This window comes from Fistularia commersonii, chromosome 28 (genome assembly GCF_037954325.1).
Source record: "Fistularia commersonii isolate RoL2024-O1a breed Wild chromosome 28, RoL_Fcom_v1.0, whole genome shotgun sequence".
Taxonomy (NCBI): domain Eukaryota; kingdom Metazoa; phylum Chordata; class Actinopteri; order Syngnathiformes; family Fistulariidae; genus Fistularia; species Fistularia commersonii.
This window is the reverse complement of record NC_141311.1, coordinates 11,181,951-11,202,325: the sequence shown is the minus strand read 5'-3', so window position 1 is coordinate 11,202,325 and position 20,375 is coordinate 11,181,951. Positions and strand designations below refer to the sequence as shown.

Here is a 20,375-nt window from a genome sequence, read left to right as displayed (position 1 = left end):
TATACATCAGCACGATGGTCCAAGTTTTGGTCCAGGTTAACCCTGTATCTGCACAACACCAAGTAAATTTAGTTTTGATTGTTCCGTTCTCTCTTTCCACTGCATCCCCACTGGCTGAGTGATAAGCACAGTGTTTTATGAAATCAATTCCCTAAAACTCACCTACTTGTGCAACTGCTTCATTCGCGTTATTTGGTCCATTATCGCTGGAAATTTTTGATGGGACACCCTTTCTTGGAATGATCTCGCTTAGGAACATCTTTGAAACTGCCGTCCGTGAGGAGAAGGAAGCGGGGGAGGCCCTGACCCATTTTGATGACATGTCCACTATCACCAGATTTGTTTTTTCCCCTCAGATGGTGTAAGTTAGATGAAATCCATCTGTAAATGTTGGACAGGTCCATCTGGGGGTGGATGTGCTACTATTGCTTTTGGTTTGATCGGTTTTCCAAAATTTTGTGTGATGCGTGTGTTATGTGTGACAAGACACAATTCACAGTGTTTTTGAGCTGTGACTCTGAACCTATTGTGAACCAATGGGTGTTTTTATGTTTATCGCATCTAACATGCCCCCTTTTGATATATGGTCCAACCCATAGGTCAACTTAGCAAAATGTGGGAGGAAATCTTTTGGCAGGCATGAGTTACTGTAGGATCCCTGCCACACACCTGTGTCTAAATAACAGCCACTTGATTTCCAAACAGTTTTGTCCTGTGGTGTAGCAAACTATTGCATAATTGCCACAGAGGAAAGAATATCTTGTGGAAAGGAATGTGAGGTGATAATGTTACAGGTACCAGTTGGCACCATGTGTTATGTCCGTCTGTAAACAGGAGAAATAAATCAGACAGGGTAACTTGGTGTCTGTTCATCAGCCCCGCTCAGCAGAAAGAGAACTACAGGATTTATTAACAAATGCAATATAAATCTATCTTCAAATGGTTCATACATTCACCTGTACATCGTCACAATATACTCCGAATGACAGAAACTTCACTCCAACATCCCCAAATGTACCGTTTCTACTTACTGTGTTTGTTCAGTTACCCCAAAATGAAATACTATTTCATTTTTAGTCTTCTTACTGAGTGATAATTTGTGCTGATTCAATAAATCAAACAAAGTAACCACCATTACACTTGTGGGTTGTTTCCTATGCCCGAAATAAAACATAGCTTCTATGTTTTTTGCAGATGGCTTGAACAGCTTTGTCCTTTAACTAATACCCCTTTTCAAGCATGTTTTCAAATGACAGTTTTTAACTCTAGCTTTTAACATCTTTATAATGGAATCACAATTTTAACTTTGTTATTAACTGCCCACGAGGTTTTTTTTTTCGTCACCATTTTATCCTCTTAAACACTCTTACACTTCTAAAAATATCATAAATTATACAAGAATGTTCGTGGAGCCGACTCAAGACATGTAACCTCGAACACATTAGAACGATACGCCAGCCTCACAATTACAATGTCACTTTTTGGGTGTTCAGCTCAAATAATATGTTATAACTGTTATAACTGTCTTACTGTTTCACCAACCTGTAAAAAGGAGAAATTAATCAAAAAAGGTGAACGTGTCTGTTCATCAGCCCTACTACTCATGCACAAATCATAATACCATGGTGTGGGTACGGCAGAAACAGGTTGGCTACATAGGGGGAACAAAAATCAAAACGTGAATTATTAAATGGACAATTACATATCCAAAAATAACACCACAAATGTGATAACATGTTAGTGTGGTCACAATAAGCGGGAGGCTGAATCTGCCGATGCAAACGGGGTCAGTGAGGTTTGTATGGGCGGAGACAGCTATGGCAGCGGGCAGCAGAATGTTTAAGAACAGGCTTACCATCAGATTTAAAAAAAAATTGTGCTTCCAGAGAGCGCCAAAGTCCTGTACGACGCCAAAGGCGTATCTGGACTCTTTGAAAATAGTAACAGATTTGCCCTTGGCTAATCTACAGGCTTCAGTGAGTGCAACCAACTCTGCTGCCTGTGACCCATCAACATTACATTACATTACATTTGGCAGACGCTTTTGTCCAAAGCGACTTACAATAGAGGACATAACACATCGCAACATGTCAGAGTTGGGCAGAGGCGTGTCGATTAAGTCTGGTCCGGGTGTGCAGATCACGTTAAGGATCGCAACACAGACATGTGGTTTGCCATTGTCGGCCAGGGGAGGCAGGATTGAGTATGTTGCAACGTTTCACTTCCACGTTAGGCATGTCTAACACTGGTGTGGTATCAAAGGTACCTGGTATACAGACAGATGGGAAGCCTTTCGCTTTAAAAGAATGATAGCGACTGCATGAGGAACAAGGATCGTAAGAGAGATTATGATTATATCTCTTGAGGCCGCAAGGGCCTTATCTGCAGCAGCAACTGCACGGGGAGAACAGATCCAGTTTCTTTCGTCGTGATTGGTTTGGGCAATGAAACGGTGACCTGTGGAAATTTCTGAAAATTTTCACATTCATACTTTGTGTAGGTTCCCGTCTTCATTTTCGCCTAGGACTGTTCTAGTATTTTTGTATGGTCTAATAATTGTCCGTATGTTTTATGCGGGGTTACTTGCAAGCTGGTTTTCATCGCGTGAGCTGTGTGTGTGCTATTACTTCCCTTTTCAGATGCTTCAGGATGTTTGGCTGTCTCCTCCACACACCGCCTCCCCTCCCTCTCAAGTCAGTTGAATAAAATAGCCACGCCCTTGTCCGCAGCCTCGTCCTCTGGGTGGTCCTTGCTTCTGGGGGCAGTCCCTGGCCCAATGTCCGCGATCTCTATCGATGAAGCAAGCGGAGTCATTGGATTGGAGTGATCCATTGCCCACTTCTGGTCGTCCTCCTGTTCCAAAAAACGCCTGTAGCTTTAGGAGCTTTCTGGCCATGTTCACAGAATTTTTTCCTTGAAACCACTGCACAGTACGGCGTGGGAATTCTTGTAGCCTGCGTTTGCAGCATGCTCCCAGCTCACATCATGTTGTTTGCCTTGGACTAGGCCGCAGATTTTTGGAAATTGTTTCTTTATGAGCAGACGTCTAAGCTCAGGAATGACGGGGCTGAATTTCTGACAGGTCAGACGTTCATCTGCGATTGCAGAGCAGCCTGTCCTGCTGTTAAGGTCATTCCTGGAGACCATATTATAATGCTTGATGCCATTTCGATTTCATTTCCTAATTTCTCTGGCACTGCTTTGCCCTCCTGAGCCAGTTGCCACCTGTGACTTCACAAGTTCCAAGATTAATAATTATACTCTCCATTCTTGGTGACAGTTCTATAAAGACATGTTTGCTGAAGGGGATTCAACAACTAGGATGGAAATTTTACTTTGAATCATGCTATTGATTAAGTGCCATATTCTTTCAGTGTGCTGTATCACATTTCTAGCCAACTATATCCACAGCAGAATCCTCTCCTCTTTCTTTTTGTTCTTTCCTTTTCTGATCTGAAATGTGCTGAAGGTGACCATTTATTCACTTCAGCTTTTTTATGTGATGTAATACGATGCAAGGCAAGCAAAAGGGAGAATATTAAGAATGATAATAGTTTTACGCAAAAGAGAAGTTGTGATGTCATAGATAACACACGATTATCATTTTATGAAGTGGTTCATCTTCTGCCTCTTCAGTTGTGAAGCATCAACACTGGTTAACTGATGTCATTACAACTTACCCTATGTGATATCACATATACAACTGGCTTTATGTGACATCACTGCTCCAATGACAGCTGGCATGTGGTACCAGACAAAAATGTATAAAAATTGGACAGATTTTTCAATTCACAGCACTCTTTGTTTAATTTGTTTACGCAAAAACAGATGACTGACAAAGGCAGACGAAGGGATAGGGGTGACCATGGCCCTGGAGCAGCCCATCAAATGTTTGTTGTCATGGAGTATTTGCTGGAAAAGCTGAGCCTTTTGAACTGTGAAAAGGTTCTGGCGAAACACAACATCAAGAACCTGACCAGGTGAAAAAAGAAAAGTCATTAACTTAATATTTATTAATTCATTATCCATACCATATATCCTGTTCTCAGGGTTGCAGGGCTGCTGGAGCCTATCAAAGTGATATAATCATTTTCATATATTTGTTGTTACTGATGTTTGTTTCTTGTTACTCCAGACACATTTTTAAAATACTTGTCCTTACCCTAGAAAACAATCTAATTGGCCCGTTTACTTCAAACCAAAAAGACAATACTAATAAAGAATCCACATAGAACCTGATCTTAGAAGAAAAGATAGTCATCAAGACCAAAAGCATATTATCTCACCCTATATGTTCATTTTCTTTTTAGGCATTATTTTGTCTCCTGTCCTTCTGTAATGTCCAATCCGGGTGAACAGTTCTACTTGTTCACCATCATTGCAGCATGGCTCATCAACACAGCAGGCAGGCCGTTTCCCGAACCTTTGGAATGCGATGATCCCACCGCCACTGTATCCAACATCCTGGCAGAACTGAAGGCCTTTGTAAGTGATGTTGGACCCGCCTGGGCTTTACTTTTGGGAAGTTTGATTTAGCTGTTGAGAGTTTCACAATAAGATTGTCCAGGAGGAGCTTCATGCCGTCTTCAAAAACGATTAAAAGCGACAAAACATGACAAATAATCCTGAAGTAGATGTGCGGTGTTTCTTGTCTGTTAGCTTTTGGATCATCTAACTAAACATATTAAATCATCCAGTGACTCAGTTGGTTAGCCAAGAAAACACGCAAAAATTCTCCTGATGTTTAATCCTCTCTTCTCGTCTGATTGGGCATTTCCACACAGGCACCATTTCAGACTAAATTACAAATAAGTACTCTGCTCAAGAAAATAAAGGGAACACTTAAAAAACACATCCTAGATCTAAATGAATGAAATATTCTTATGAAATACTTTGCTCTTTACACAGTTAAATGTGCTGACAACAAAATCACACAAAAATGATCAATGGAAATCAAATGTATCAACCCATGGAGGCCTGGATTAGGAATCACACTCAAAATTAAAGTGTAAAAACAAACTCCAGGCTGATCCAACTTTGATGTAATGTCCTTAAAACAAGTCAAAATGAATCTGTGTTGCTTCCTGAGTGGACACTATGATTTCACAGAAGTGGGATTGACTTGGAGTTACATTGTGTTGTTCAAGTGGTCCCTTTATTTTTTTTGAGCAGTATAAATACAAAGTTCAGCCCCTTGAGTTTTTAACATTTTTGCAGCTCTTTTTAATCATCAGCCTTCATGAGTGCTTGTTTAGTGCGTCTTTAAATATCTTAATTCTGAGATGCTTTGGTGTGACATCATTGCTTCATTATCCAGCTAAAGAAGCACATTATCGCAGACTATAAACACATAAACGGACAATGTTTGATCCTTCTGTTTCCTACCGCAGAAGTTTCATATTGGAGATCAACACTGGGTGGCAGTATAGTGAGGAGAGAGAATCTTAAAATACCTAATGAACTGTTACTTGCTTTTAATGTCATTTAGTCAAATGTGACTTGTGTAAACACCCAATGTTCCACTGATGTGAATGTTAAAGAACTGGTTGTTTCCTTGGTTATTGATAGGGCTTTTGACTTCTGGTTGAGTATTACTTTTTTCCAAAAGATTTCCGAGTCACACTAACTTAAAGCACATACCGGTAAACAATTAATTTATATGAAAATCTTACAGTGTTGCTTTTATTTATTTATGATAAGTTCTGTATTTGTTGCCAGTGCAGGGGAAAAGAGAGGGTGGCTCATGAAGCTACAGTTTTGTCTCTCAGGGTGTGAAAGTGGATTTCCCACCGTTCAAGCTGAAGTCGGGTTCTGGGGAGTACGTCTGCTTTGTGCTGGACAGACTGGCTGAAGAGGCTCTGAGGAGGCAGGGCTTTTCCTTTAAAAAGTATAAAAACTTTTCTCCCCCATTCACTTCAGTCACTGAATTCTTGCATTTTATTGTACTGTTTGCATGTAGCTACATTACTTCACATTTAAGTTTTGCTAAATTTTGAATGCTTTTTATAGGCCCTGGCATCACATCACATCATATTGTACTAATGGACAACAAGTGACAGCATGTCCCACAGCATCACTAGAATTGCAAAAAAAAATAGAAATAAACATTTTAATTTACAGATTTCAGATTCACTTGGCTATTGAGAAAACAGCACTGTTTTAATATATTATTACCATTATTTAAATAATTACAAGACTGTATAAAAAAACATACATTCATAGGTTTAAACCATAATTATGTTTGTATTCCAACAATCAGACCTGATTTTTTAGAATGTTACTGTCCGGTTATTTTCTGAGAAGAATGTCTCTTTTCTCTCCCAACCCAGGCCAGAATACCCCAAAGAGGCAGAGGAGGAGTCTGTTATTGAGAATGATGTAGAGCTCAGTAAGAGCATGAGTTCAGTAGAGGAGGAGATGATTGTAAGTATTCAAGTTATGTTTGCTGTTACATTTTGTGTTCATTGTTTAGTAGTTACAATACATTTAATTATTCATCTGACCAACTTTAGATTTTTCTTAAACTTGGAATCACAACAGTTGCGGGTTATAGTTTTTAATGCTGCTTTTTGCTTAACACAATGGGGATTTTGTGACGCTACAGCTAACAGGGGAGAACAACAGAGAAACTTGTTTGAATTTGAAATTTCAAGATCCTGCAACTTATGGGTATGTTCTTAAGTATGTGATACAAATAAGAATGAAATACATCTTTTTCACACATTGCATCAGTAATTCATTTGATAAATAAACCAGTAATACAATTATTTTCCTCGGAAAATTTTTAATACAATTGAAAATTACCCAAAAGATGTTAAAAAACATGTTTTATTTTATCAGAAAATTTCATAAATATTTCTGTATAGACAGATAATTCATTCATTCATTCATTCTTTGTTTGTACCTGCTTATCTGGCATTAGGGTCATGTTTGGGCTGGATTCTATCCCAGCTGTCACTGGGCAGGAGGCAGGTTACACCCTGGGTTCCCATAAACTGATAAAACTTAAAATTCCTATGATAAAAAAAGAGCATAACTGAAATCCTATTTAATTGTTAATACAGAAAATGTTTGTGGCAGGTATTTCGTATAGCAGCTGAACTTAAGTCTAAGCAATGTTGGATCTAGAGCTTTCCTGAATCGGCCCTCATAGGAGGACCACATTCACTGAGAGGGGTCAAGAATAAACAAGCTACTGGTATATGATGCTCTACCTGATAAGATTCATCCTAGATTTCTCTGCCTTTATAACAGGAGTTCCCAAACTTTTTCCTGCGAGGGCCAAATAACTCTTCCCTTCCCTGACGGGGGTGCCGGGCCAGTTTGTAACAAAAAGTGTGAAGATCGCAGAGGTGTCTAAACATAAAAATTTATTGTTTTCCAGAAAGCCGCACATAGCCAAAAATTAACCCTTTCAAGGATCTTGACAGGAAAAAAAGAAAAGAAATATCATTAATGAAGGTAATCAGAAAAAACAGAAAATAGATGATAACATTATTAATGAATAATGTCATAGTCTCATCTCTTGACAGATGAGACAGATGATACAAACAGCCTTTTCTTTGAATTGAACAAAAAATAATCATTTGTCCACTGCAGGTTAAATGCCTTGCATTCTGAATCTATTTTTCTCTTGCCTAATCTTTTCACCATTATTCTGTGTTATTCATCAGGGGTGTGTCCAGGATTTTTTTTTCTTGAGGGAGGGGTTTCAGATAAGGCACAGACTGCAGAAGGTTGGAATAGAATGCTACGTTCTATGCATGTACAAGTCACGATTACGTGGCCAGAATGAAACAAAATCATAATGCATCTCTGGTATTGTTCAGGGGCCGGGCAAAATGTGTAGGCGGGCCGTATCCGGCCCCCAGGCCGTAGTTTGGGGACCACGGATGTAGACCCTTGATTACCGATAAGTGTGAACTGGAGAGTGTCTGTTATTATATTCAGTCCAACAATTAACTGTCAACTGGTTGAGGCTGAAACCTGCCTCCTGCCCAAGATCAGCTGAGATTGGCTTTAGTCCCACTGTAACCCTGATTGGTGTATAAACAGTATGGACAATAAATGAATGAATTATGTTTCTACTATAGCTGTAAACAACAGAATACCATCTAATGTTTTGCAAGCTGTATCTCAATCACACACATTTTTTACTTTAGAAATCTTTACATAAAGCTAACATGTGTGAGACAGACAAAGCAAAAAAAAAAAAAATGTTAGTTGAATAAAACTGGAAGGGTAACACACAGCAGTGCCTCGTGTTTTCTTTGGATGATGTTAAGCTGAATTGTCATAGGAAAAGTACAATAGCTGCTTATGCTGGCTTACTGCAGCTCTACAAACATGGCGCATTTATGTAAAATATAAGACCCTTTCCTCAGATAAGTGTACTTCTGGAGCCAATCAGATATGCGATAATGCCAGTGCCCATGTTGCTGTTATTCATTTTTAAAATTTTGTGAATGCTGTCAAGCTACTTTGCAGTGTTTTGGGTTAGTATAGATACAATGATACACATCAATAATAATTGTCAAAATCAAATGTAATTGTGTTTACCTTAAAACTCAGGGGGAGCCAGATGATCATGAAGAGGAGAATATGGTTGACCTTGAGGATCTAAAATTACACTCTCAACGCACTGTGAGCTTCTTGAAATATGATGTTTTTAGTCCCTTATTAATGAAACCAAATCTCAATCAAAATCAGTTGGAGCTTGTTGCAGACGGCGTTAATTTCACCATTTTAGCTTGTAAAGATTAAACTCTTAATGTGATGCTGTGATATCCTTGATCCTTGAGATTAATCTAAGTTGATGCTATAAAAAATGACACCCAGAAGCAAAAAGTAGCTTCTGTTAATGTCAATTTAAGCCTGCTCAAGCTTTCTGTCTGCATTATGGGTAAATCATGGGTAGGTGTCAAAGGTAGTTGACAAAGAAAAAACATCTGCATTGAGAAACTTGTTACTTTTGATTGTTTGGCAGGAAATAAATGTGTCCTCAAAACCAGCAGAGACCCCACATTCAGTAACAGATATGGTTAAGTGGAACCTTGAGGTGGAGCGAGTCCTGCCACAGCTTAAAGTCACAATCAGAAAAGATAACAAGGTACGCTTTAACTGAGGTATTATCTCCTCAGGATTTCAATGTGAGCCTTTCTTCAAAGATTCTGGAACAGTGTTAATTTTTTTTTACTTCTTTTAATCATTCCACTCCCACTCATGTTTAAAGGGACTTCCAGTTTCAGTTGATGCTGCAAAGTTAAATTATTTCTATTGAATACATGTGGTGGGAGGTCCAAACACTGGGCAGGTTAAATAATTCAACGTGGGTGTTTTACTCTTTACTATTTTTAAGCATGAGACTTTTCACTAAAATGTTAGTCATGTCTGGCAAAATGATGACCAACCTCAATTGAGTTCAGTGTGAGGTTAAAATTAGGGGTAATCGTCAGGACAGTGTATCCCAACCACCGGGCCATTGGCTCTGGACCACATAGGACAGAGCAAGGATATCCCTTTGTTTGGACAAATATTTAAAAATCATTTTTGAGTTCAGTCGTTTTGGCAAGAGAGAAAGTCAGCAGGCAACAAATTTGTGGAAGCTTTGGAAGAAAATTGGACGCAAAGCACAAGCACTTTCTCTTATGCATGATGTAACATGATGTAACAAGGCTATCTAAAGGATGATCACTGGCTTACAAGAGCTGGTGAAATGATTTCTTTAAAAAAATAAAAGCAGTCACCAATGGCAGCGCATTTCAGTAAGAAGGAGTGAGTGGTAAAATGTGAATAATTATGCGCCAAATTCAAACTGGTCAGTGAAATTCTATCTCACTTCAGGGGTAAATAACACATGCCCTCAAGCTGACACAAAGTAGCTGCATTCAAAGCCAAACTTGAATTGTTGAGAACGTCAGGGCATAGAAAGCTATTTGGCATGTTCCAAATATCGCAATTCTTCTTGTTTTCCCCCGCTGGTGCATAATCACTTGTCTTGGGAGTTAGTGCATTGCTTTCAAACTATATAAGACCCACAACCTGTGGAGGGGCAGAGTGTGTGTATCATTTTTCTCCTTTGCAGAGAAAACAAGCTCAGGGATCATGTTTTTTTTTTTTTTTTTTTTAATGAACTTCATATTTGCTTTCATGCTGTATAATTTTATTTTTGCATATTTATCTCCCACACCTTAGAGGCCAGTCCATGAAGATAATGGTTAGGCGCTGCAAACTATGAATAATTATCATTATTAATGAGAATTGCTTTACATGAAGCCACCTTTTGGAAACCACGCTGATGACACAATGTGTTCCACTGTAAATGTCTGCTATGTTGAATTGATTGATCCTTTTTTTGTCTCAGTGAGCTAACTTGTTTCATGTAGACTCTAATGCTTCTAGTAAACACATCTAACAAGAGGCATCATTTCAAATCAGCTAATTTCCCAAACATGGCATTTACTTTCATGGTAGATGTGCCATTGTAATTAAGTTTTTATCTATTCATCGGCTCTCAAAACCAGCTGTTGAACGTGTACAAATGAGAACTAAAGCAAAGTGCATGCCATATAATGGTGCAGATACTGAAACATTTTTCCCGCATGCTGTCTGTTCCTTCTGCAGGACTGGAGAATCCATGTGAACCGGATGCATCAGCACAAGGATGGGATTGAAATAGCACTGAAAGAGGCCAAGGTGAATTCACTGACCATCTCCAAATTCAAAACTGCGATGTCTGAGGCTTCTCTTGCTGCATTCATTCAATAATTTCCTCTCATTTGATAGATCATTGATCCAACAATCAACTGTTTATTGTGCAATATTTCATTTCACTGTGCAATATTCAGAACTGTGCAATATTTCATTTTATAACAGCTACACTACAATTTTTCCTTTTATCATACAGTTTGTAGTTTATTTTTATTTCTAATTCTGCCTTTTTCTTTTTATTATTTATTACTGTTATATTTTCTGTAACTCTGGCACAACAATTTCGTTCGGGATTAATGAAGTTGTTCTTATCTTATCTTATCTTATCTTATTCAGGCCGGCCCACAGCATTCTGGTTCCATTTGTTTATTCAAGAAAAGCAAATCAATCCACCTGATTTAGTGACGGCAGGCTTCAGAAAATGTTCACAAACATTTACACAGTAAATCTAGCATAGTAACACTTTAGTATTGTGCTAATATAACTGGAATAATTAGTAATAGCAAATACCATTATAAAAATGACAATTATTTTTTGTGTTACAATAATGTCATTTTCTATCTTCTTAGACCTTTCTGAAAAAACAACAGGAAGACATCTGGAAGACGCTAGAGAAGTTGAGCAGCCGAGAGAAATACATCAACAACCAGCTGGGTCATCTGATCCATGAGCACCGCAGTGCTCAGGCTGAGCTGAGTAAGGTGATGCAGTTGCAAAACTTTACCTAAGATATTTGGATTTGATTATTCCATTTAGAGTTAATTCATACTTTTATCTATGCTGCATAAGGGGTTAAAAAAGTAATTGTGATACTATTTAATGCCATCGATGTTATCATCATCGAATAGGAATAGTCATGTTGGATTACACCAAGTTCAGACTTTAGCATCAATTAATAAAATCAATCAGAAAATTGTAGGAAGTAATCCTGGCAGTGTAATTGTATAGAGATTAGCTTGAAATCCCATCACCTGTGTTGTTTATTTGATTGTAATGACTCTACTACTACCTATTAGTAAGAGTGAATTTTTATTATTGTAATGATGCTGTAATACTTATACTGATACCAAGGACCAGATATCAAACTGATATCAAAATGTTGATTTATTGTCAGGTGAAAGAGTGCCACCAGCAGGCCAGTGGAGCACTGATGGAAAGGACCAGAACTTTGGCAGAGGTCACTGAATACACTGCTCAGACTACCCTTTCATTCATTCATTCATTCATTCATTCATTCATTCATTCATTCTGCTTGGTCCCTCCTTTCACCAACATTGTTTTTCTTCTACAATACTTTGCATCCCGTTTATTTTTCTCTTGCCAAATTGTTCTTTTCTCTTTTGAAAATTATTTCTGATTGCTTTTGGTTTTTATCCTAGGTTTCAAATGAAATGTCTGCAAGTTATTATCCTAAATCATTGATTAAATGTTATTATCAATCTGCAAAAAGCTGAAAAAAAAATTAAAGAAATCATCAAAACAATCAATGGATAGTTTATCGAAAAATGAACATTTTAAAGGTAATGTTTGCATTTGCAGATGCAGTATGGACTTATGGTACTTTTATTATACTTTTATTATACTATGCTTTATGCATGGTGGAAATCTCAGCTAAAAACTTGGGTTATCTTTAAACTTCAAATTGATATGTCAGGACTGTTAGAGACGCGGATTTTACACGGCAAACATAATGTTTTTTCCACTTATTTTTTATTTTGTTTCAAAATTTGATATGTTAATTATTAATTGATTTATTGGCATCCACTCTTTGTTGAGTTTGTTGATGGATTTATTTAATTAGGAAGATAAGGTCAAGATAGTGCTTAACTGCCATTGTAATTACATTTCCGTCAACATGCCAGTCTGCAGGGCTGGATCAGAATCTTCTAGGCCTGCAACTTTCACAGAAAAAGCAATGAATGCCAACATTTTAATGTAATACTGAGAATCGCTGAGACAGTTGTTTCAAATGCCACTTTTACCCAAGGCCTTTAAAATTGTTGTATCTCATGTTATAGTTCCTTTAAGTATTTTAGAAGGAAGCATCAGCAGTGTATTGTTTCTCTCCGAAATTCCAGGAATGCTTTGTGGATTCAGCCTGTCATTCATTATAATTTTTCATTGGGATTAGCTTTTTTTCCCTTCTTTTTTCATTTCTTCTTTAAATAAACACTTATACTCAAAATTGGCCATTGTAAGGTCAGACCAGTGATATTAGATTTTAATATGTCTGAGGTAATTTAATACTTTTTCTGAATTCTTGAACATCATCTAAACAAGTAAGATTAAACAAATCCTCTGAAAATAAAGTGCAAGTAACACATGTAACTTGGATATTATTTGGTCAAAGGTTGGGCCTTTGCATTTTGCATTCATTTTGCATGAATTAATAATGATTATCTTTGCGATTCAGGTCAATGATGAGCTGGAGAAGGTGAAGCATGAAATGGAGGACAAAAACAGAAGCATGTGTAATGGAGGTGAGAAACCTATTTTGTGAAAATCAAACGCCAACATCAAACCAAATAATCTGTCTCGTGTCACTCAGCTCCTGTGGTGAAGCTCAAGCAGAGTCTCACCAATCTGAAGCTCGAGATGGTCCAGATGGATGTCAGGATTGGCATCATGCAAAATGAGCTACTTCGAGCTCAGCTTGGAGAAATGTCCATCTTGAACAGAGACATGCACGCTGCAGGGCACTGTGAAGGAAATCTTTGAGTGTCTGTTTCTTCTTTTGTTTTTACACATGCTGCTTCTTTTTTCTGTTACACTTTGCGGGACGCATTCAGTGTTTATGACCTTTGAGCTTGCAGAGATTTTGGTCTTTAATAAAGGTCAAAAGTCTCATTACCTCACAACAAATTTCCAAGATTAAAAAGAAGTTTCAACAAGAACATTTTCATATCTTAATTATCATCACTAAGAAAAATACAATCTTGCATTATAATAATGAAGTGGAGTGCAATTATATTCTCTTCTCAAAAATGTTAAGAAAGACTAAAACATGTATGTTCCTTTAGTGCTTTCTAAACACCCTTAGAGTTAATATCCATCCATCCAGCTTCTGCTGCTTATACGAAGTCGGGTTGTGGGGCAGCAGGTGGAGCAGAGAGGCCCAGACTTCCCTCTCCCCAGCCACATGGTCCAGCTCCTCTGAGAAAATCCCAAGGCGTTCCCAGGCCAGCCTCGAGACATAGTCTCTCCAGCATGTCCTGGGTCTTCTCCGTGGTCTCCTCCCTGATGGAAATGCCTTGAATACCTCCCCCAGGAGGCGTCTGGGAGGCATCAAGACCAGATGCCCGAGCCACCTCATCTGATTCCTCTCTATACAGAGGAGCAGCGTCTCGACTCTGAGCCCCTCCCGGATGGCTGAATTTCTCACCCAATCTCTATGGGAGAGTCTGGCTACTCTGAGGAGAAAATTCATTTTGGTCACTATCCGCAATCTCGTTCTTTTGGTCACTAACCTCAGCTCGTCGGTGCACCGATCCGCCTGTCCATCTCCCGCTCCATGCTTCTCCATCTTGTGAACAAGACTCAGAAATACTTGAACTCCTACACTTGGGGCAGGACTTCTTCCCCAACCCGGAGTGGGCACTCCATCTGTTTTTGGTTGAGCATCATGGTCTCAGATTTGAAGGTGCTGATCCTCATCCCGGCCACTTCACATTCAGCTGCAAACTGCTCCGGTGAGACCTGGAGATCATGGACTGATGAAGCCAACAGAACCACATCATCTGCAAAAAGCAGACACTCAACCGGATCCGCTTGACACCCTGGCTGCACCTAGAAATTCTGTCAATAAATATTATGAACAGAATTGGTGACAAAGGGCAGCCCTGATGGAGTCCAACTCTCACTGGAAACAAATCCGACTTACAACCGACCGTGCGGACCAAACTCCCAAAGCCAATCAATGGGGTTTAGTACCCTATATTCCTGGCGCACGCCCCACAGGGTAACGGGACACAGTCAAATGCCTTCTCCAGATCCACAAAATACATGTAGACTGGTTGGGCAAACACCCAGGCCCGCTCAAGGACCCTGCTGAGGATATAGAGCTGGTCCACTGTTCCACAACCTGGACAGCCCTACAACATCCAGAGCATTGAGGAACCCAGGGTGGACCTCATCCACCCCCGGAGCCCCGCGACTGTAGAGCTTTTTGATGCCTCAGCAACTTCAGCCCCAAAATAGGTTTGTCGGCTCCAGAGTCCCCCGGCTCTGCTTCCTCATTGGAAGGCGATTCGACAGGATTGAGGTCTCTGAAGTATTACTTCCACCGATCTACAAAATCTCAAGTTGAGGTCAGCAGTGCCCGGCTCCCGCTGTACACAGTGTTGATAGAGCATTTCTTCACCCTCCCGAGCTGCCAGATGATGGACCATAATTTCCTCGAAGCCCAACAGAGGTCATTCTCCCTGAACCACTCCCATTCCCAAATTTTTGCCAGAGCAACTACCAAAGACATGCTGCTTGGCCTGTCAGCTGCCTCCAGAGCCCCACAGGCCAGGAAGGCCCACTAGGACTCCTTCAGTTTGATGGCATCCTTCACCGCTGGGTTCCACCAGCGGGTTCAAGGGTTGTCACTCCAACTGACGTTCACGGCCTTACAGCAGCAGCTCCAGTCTGCCACTTTGACAGTAGAAACATAGAACATTACCCATTTGGACTCAATGTCCCCCACCTCCCTCAGGACGTGACTGTAGTGCTACTGGAGGTGATAGTTGAAATCCTTTCGACAGAGGACTGTGTTTGGGTCTGCCAGGTCTGATTGGCATCCTACCCCACTATCTGAGCCAGCTCAACACCAGATGGTCATCAGTTGACAGCTCCGCCCTGCTCTTCACCCAAATGTCCAGGACAAGGTCGGTCAAACAACTGCATCCAAACCCCAAGAAAGGTGAAGACTAATCCAATTGGATTAGTCTCCATAAGGGTACTCTGAGCTGCACTTTGTCTGGTCCCGCACCTGGGACCTGTTTGTTTTGGGTGACCCTTCCAGGGGCACAGAGCACCCAACAACAAGACGTGCAAAGACGTGCAAAGACGTGCAAACCACCAGGATAAGGTGGCAGCGCAAGGAGGGGCCTGAGTCAGTATACAATGAACTAAACTGCGAAGATATACTGTCACAAGCTGTACTTCAAAAGTGAAAACAACAGCATGTTAATTTCCTTTTTAAGCTTTACCACACTGCTGCACACTTGCTTTATCTTGCACCAAATTTCCCAAATTAAAATTGTCAAATTCATTAAATATGACAAGAGCGGAGATCTGGCACAATCTTCATATTCCTTTCGGTTAGATCTCTCTTTTCCAGCCAATGTTCCTGACCTGCAACTGGATTGTACCCTGTGTGTCTGCATGTAAACCACATGATCATTCTTTTAGCATTGGTCAATATATATTGACATATATTATCTAATATCCTAGACACTTTTAAAAATTGATATAATAAAATCACTATTCAGAAAGATTTGCAATTATTTAAATTTATTGGCCAAATTTGAATAAATTAAAAACAGCAGTGATATAACTAATCAAAAAAATAGTTTCCGGTGATCTTGTGACCGGTCACTTGCTTGATCTTGATATGTAGCAATTCAACTTTTCCCCAGTCCATCAACAAATGGACGTTTTTGGACCAATCTGCATTGCGGAACATTTAAGAGTCCCATGCAACAAAGCACATACTTCACTTAGGATGTTCAAATATCCTCTTTGATCTGTTGATATTGTAACAAAATTAGATCTGTCTTTACAAGAATAAAAAAATAACCAAAATGCAAATGTAATGTAGTGATATCTGATCATATGAGAAAAAGTCCTTAGATTTTTTTCTAATACAGGACGGGATTACTTTTATATCAGTGTCAGTTGATATGGTAAAACATAACATAACATAACATAACAAGCTCTTCAAACTGCTGTACAATGTGGACACACAAGATATGATGGTAAACTGGTTGACGCTGAGAGTAACTCAAAAATAGGTCAAAGTGTGCATGCAAATGCATTAATCTGTAAGCTACTTTGAAATGATGCCACATTACTTGCATGCATGTTTTTTAGGATCAAGAATGTCACAGGACTTGATCAACCATTGTCAGTGAAATGCGACAATTTCACATCTGGAATCTGTTTGCCTAAGCTCATACCATGAAAGATAAAAATCTAGTATCAAAAGGTGGACATCAGTCATATCAGTGGCTTTGAATACTTGTCACCTATCATTCGGTGAATTTTCACTTTGCTGTGCATATAATTTGGTAGAGACAGATCAGGATATTCCTCATACCCATGAGGTATAAAGGTGCTAGTCAGAGTGCTTTATGAAAGCATAAAAGCAGGGGAGGTTCAATGGCACCAGAATCAGGGTAAAGTTACATGATTCCAAGACTTTTAAATAAAAATAAAAAGATTTATAAAAGCTTTTTTCATTCATCTCACAAAAAAGGATCTGTAACCAACCTTTGTCATGGAAGATGGCATTATGCTCAAGATGACACATTCAAGAATGAAATTCCTTCTTTGCTGCCCACGGTGACTGCCAGATAGTTTATTGCAAGTATTCCTGATAAATCACATAAGTTTAAAATAAATAGTACAATAAAAGGCAGCATGTGTAGGACAAAGTAATGTAATGAAATGTAAACACCGCAGAAATGTACACAATGTCGAGATGACCACACCAGTTTCTTGACTAATGTGCCAAGGTCAGCAAAGATTATGCAAGTTAAACATGGGCTAACTGAAGAGTCCAAATTTAATTCAGTCCTAACTGAAAAGGTGCAGGTGGTTCTTGCAAATTCTGATGTTGTTCGTGGGTGTTTGACGAGTTTGATGACTTTTTAAAAAGAAAAAATGCAAGCTGAAATCCAAACAGTCGAGTGCAGACTATTCTGAAATATCTCCTGTGGGAATCAATAAAGTATTATTTCATCCTATCTTATTCTTCAAAAGGTAGACCATGATTGTAAAATCCTGTTAACTGTTTAGGAATCTTGACAGTGATGGGGCAGAAAGAGTTCTTCAGTCTTGATATCCTTCATTTAATACTTCTAACATCTTCCACTGTGTATTGTGCTGGATCAATGTCTGTAAGTTAAAAATGTCCAATTTCAGCTGCTCCTAAGGGAAATGTGGTTACAGGTTGCCATTAAGGCAATAACAAAATATAATCATTCAGTAGTTCACTTGTTACACAGCTGCTCAAATTGTCAAGAAAATGTCAGAAGATATTTTAAGAGTTTGTTTTCCCTGAAGGCCAGGTTATTTGGACTAACCATCCATAAGACAAAGCAAACCTCTGGTGAGAGATGCGTGTTACACAGGAGTATAAAGAATAAAAAGCAAGTTGTCCAGACTGCAGACAATCCACGGTGAATCTCTTTATTTCGTAATCAACAGACTAAATCTGCGGCAGACGATGTAATCGCATATCAGCAAAATAAGAATATAATGCCTGCCATAACATTTGCCGGAAAAAAATCAAATAATGACCCATATATGTTCTTGAAGAAATTCAAACAATTCCTAACAGCATTTTCTTCAACATAATCCAACATTTACTGAGAGATCAACAAGACGGTTAGCTTACCTTCAATTCTGGTATGTTTTGGTTGAGGACATTTGGGGAATATGTACAGCAGATGGACAGGCTGGACAAATTTTTAACTTGAACACAAGAGTAGTAAGTCTTTCACTAAACTTTGTCTTTCCTGAAAAATGATTCTGTTAAACATAACTTAAAATGTGAAATGTAAAAGTGTGGGCATACCTACTTATTAAAAAGGTCTATTGGTCTCTTAATCATGTGCATTATTTTTTTTTTGGAAGGGTTGCATGCAGGTAATTAACATGTAAAATTGAAACTACATACAATATTTTGAACCTGCTTTATTCAACCATCTTACATTGATTAATAGGACACCATCCAGGACATCCCTTTCATCACAGGGGGCAGTGTGACGCAGGGGGTAGAGCAAAGTAGAGAAAGTGTGTGTCTTTCTGCTTCGGCTGCTGCCCCCGCAACCTGATCCTGGATAAGTGTTAGAAGATGGACTTTTGGACGGAACCAGCTTTCATTTATTTTTTTTTTAACCAATATTCATTGGTGAAGTATAAGAGGGTGAAATGCACATGGTGAAATAAATAGGATTGTTAAGTAGTATGCCTGACTTACATCAGCTGATAAGGAATGAGCAAAGCTTGACATTATATCCTGCTTGAAGTAACGTTGTACGAGCCTGCTGCATGAATACTTGGAGGGGCCACCCTATCACTAATCCCTGCGCATTTTGATGAGTTTCAGGTTATTACACTCAGGGGTGAGCGAAGGAAGCAATTCAGTCATGCGATGAGAAGAAAACAAATAAGACTGCTAAATCCAATTTCCGGGACAATAATTGTGAATATGAGGGAGACGAGAGCTCCCTGCAATGGCGTCAACTCCTTCTAAAGAATGTTCCATGTTATGTAACAGAAATATGTGTGGACCAAATTAAGACTGGGGGATATGAGATGTGTTGTTGCACTTTTTTATTTGCTTTGGTACAATAAAAATATTTTGCTTTTTTTTTTTGCGTTATTTCAGTATTTAAAATTGGATCGTTCATTTTTTTTGCTGACCAGATCAGGTTCTTATTCAAAAAATCAGAGACATATCTTCCAAATCTACAACACAAGAGTTAAACTAGGTGTAAAAATGCATTTGCTATTTTGCATACTATAAGACTGTCTTCATTCCAATAATGGCAAAAGAAAGCATCATATTCCTCTAAACTGTTGGTAACAATGCAGCATGAGAATATCTGTAGTGAAAATCAAATTCAGCACACTATCATAATTGTAATTATAAAATAGGGAGAAATATTTACCCTTCCATGTCTCCACAGCACAAGAAAGTTGTGAATTATGTGGCCTACGGAGTGGAATTACATGTAAAGGAAACTTTGAAAATACATCACAAGCAACCGGAAATAAGGAATAATGATTAAGAGGAGCCCGGGATAACAATACTGTATGGAAAAATAATCAAGAATAAATTATGGCTGGTTGGTTTTGGACAAGCGGATTGAGATCATCTATAGCTTTTGATGTGTTTGCCATTCAAAAAGTGGTTAGGTTGATTTTATTAAAAGCTGCGTTTAAGAAAATATATCCATCTAATTCAGAAATATCCACAGGCCTTGGACTCTAATGCCTCATGGCATTTGGATAAACCCTCTAAGGCTTAGAGGGTTTATCCAAATGCCATGATTTACGAATCTCAAAATTTGTCAAACATTTCGTTGGCACTTTCTCCATATATGATCATGTTTCCAGGTGACAATGGTCACACGCCTGCTGTAGTTTTCAATAGCGACGGTCAAAACTGAAGCTGAAATTTACTGACTGTTGAGGGAGTCCTTAAGTGTTCTGTCCTCCGAAGAGCAATAACTTTCATGGATTGTAGTAAAATGAAAAATGAGGTTTCCTCTTTAAAACCAAACAGTGAACAGCACAAGGTTTATATAGCCTCTGAGGCATGGGGGAAAAAAACAACATCGTGTCTAATTTAAAGTCCAAAACTCTCCTTGTAATATATATTATGACACAATATTTCATCTTATATATATATACTATAGAAGTAACAATATAGGTTCCTTCTGCAGTTACCC

At 38.8% G+C, this 20,375-nt stretch overlaps 1 protein-coding gene across 1 annotated transcript; it reads left to right on the top strand.

The window, feature by feature from the left end:
• Nucleotides 1-3,828: 3,828 nt before the first annotated feature.
• On the top strand, nt 3,829-15,805 carry LOC147217592 (intraflagellar transport protein 57 homolog). The gene is made up of 15 exons (XM_086176449.1): nt 3,829-3,980; nt 4,311-4,485; nt 5,769-5,887; nt 6,330-6,423; nt 8,572-8,643; nt 8,987-9,109; nt 10,624-10,695; nt 11,280-11,411; nt 11,825-11,887; nt 13,124-13,190; nt 13,259-13,411; nt 14,183-14,350; nt 14,923-15,121; nt 15,199-15,478; nt 15,716-15,805. Exons 1-15 carry the CDS (start codon nt 3,829-3,831, stop codon nt 15,803-15,805), a joined length of 1,959 nt encoding a protein of 652 aa, XP_086032575.1.
• The last annotated feature ends 4,570 nt before the right edge of the window (nt 15,806-20,375 follow it).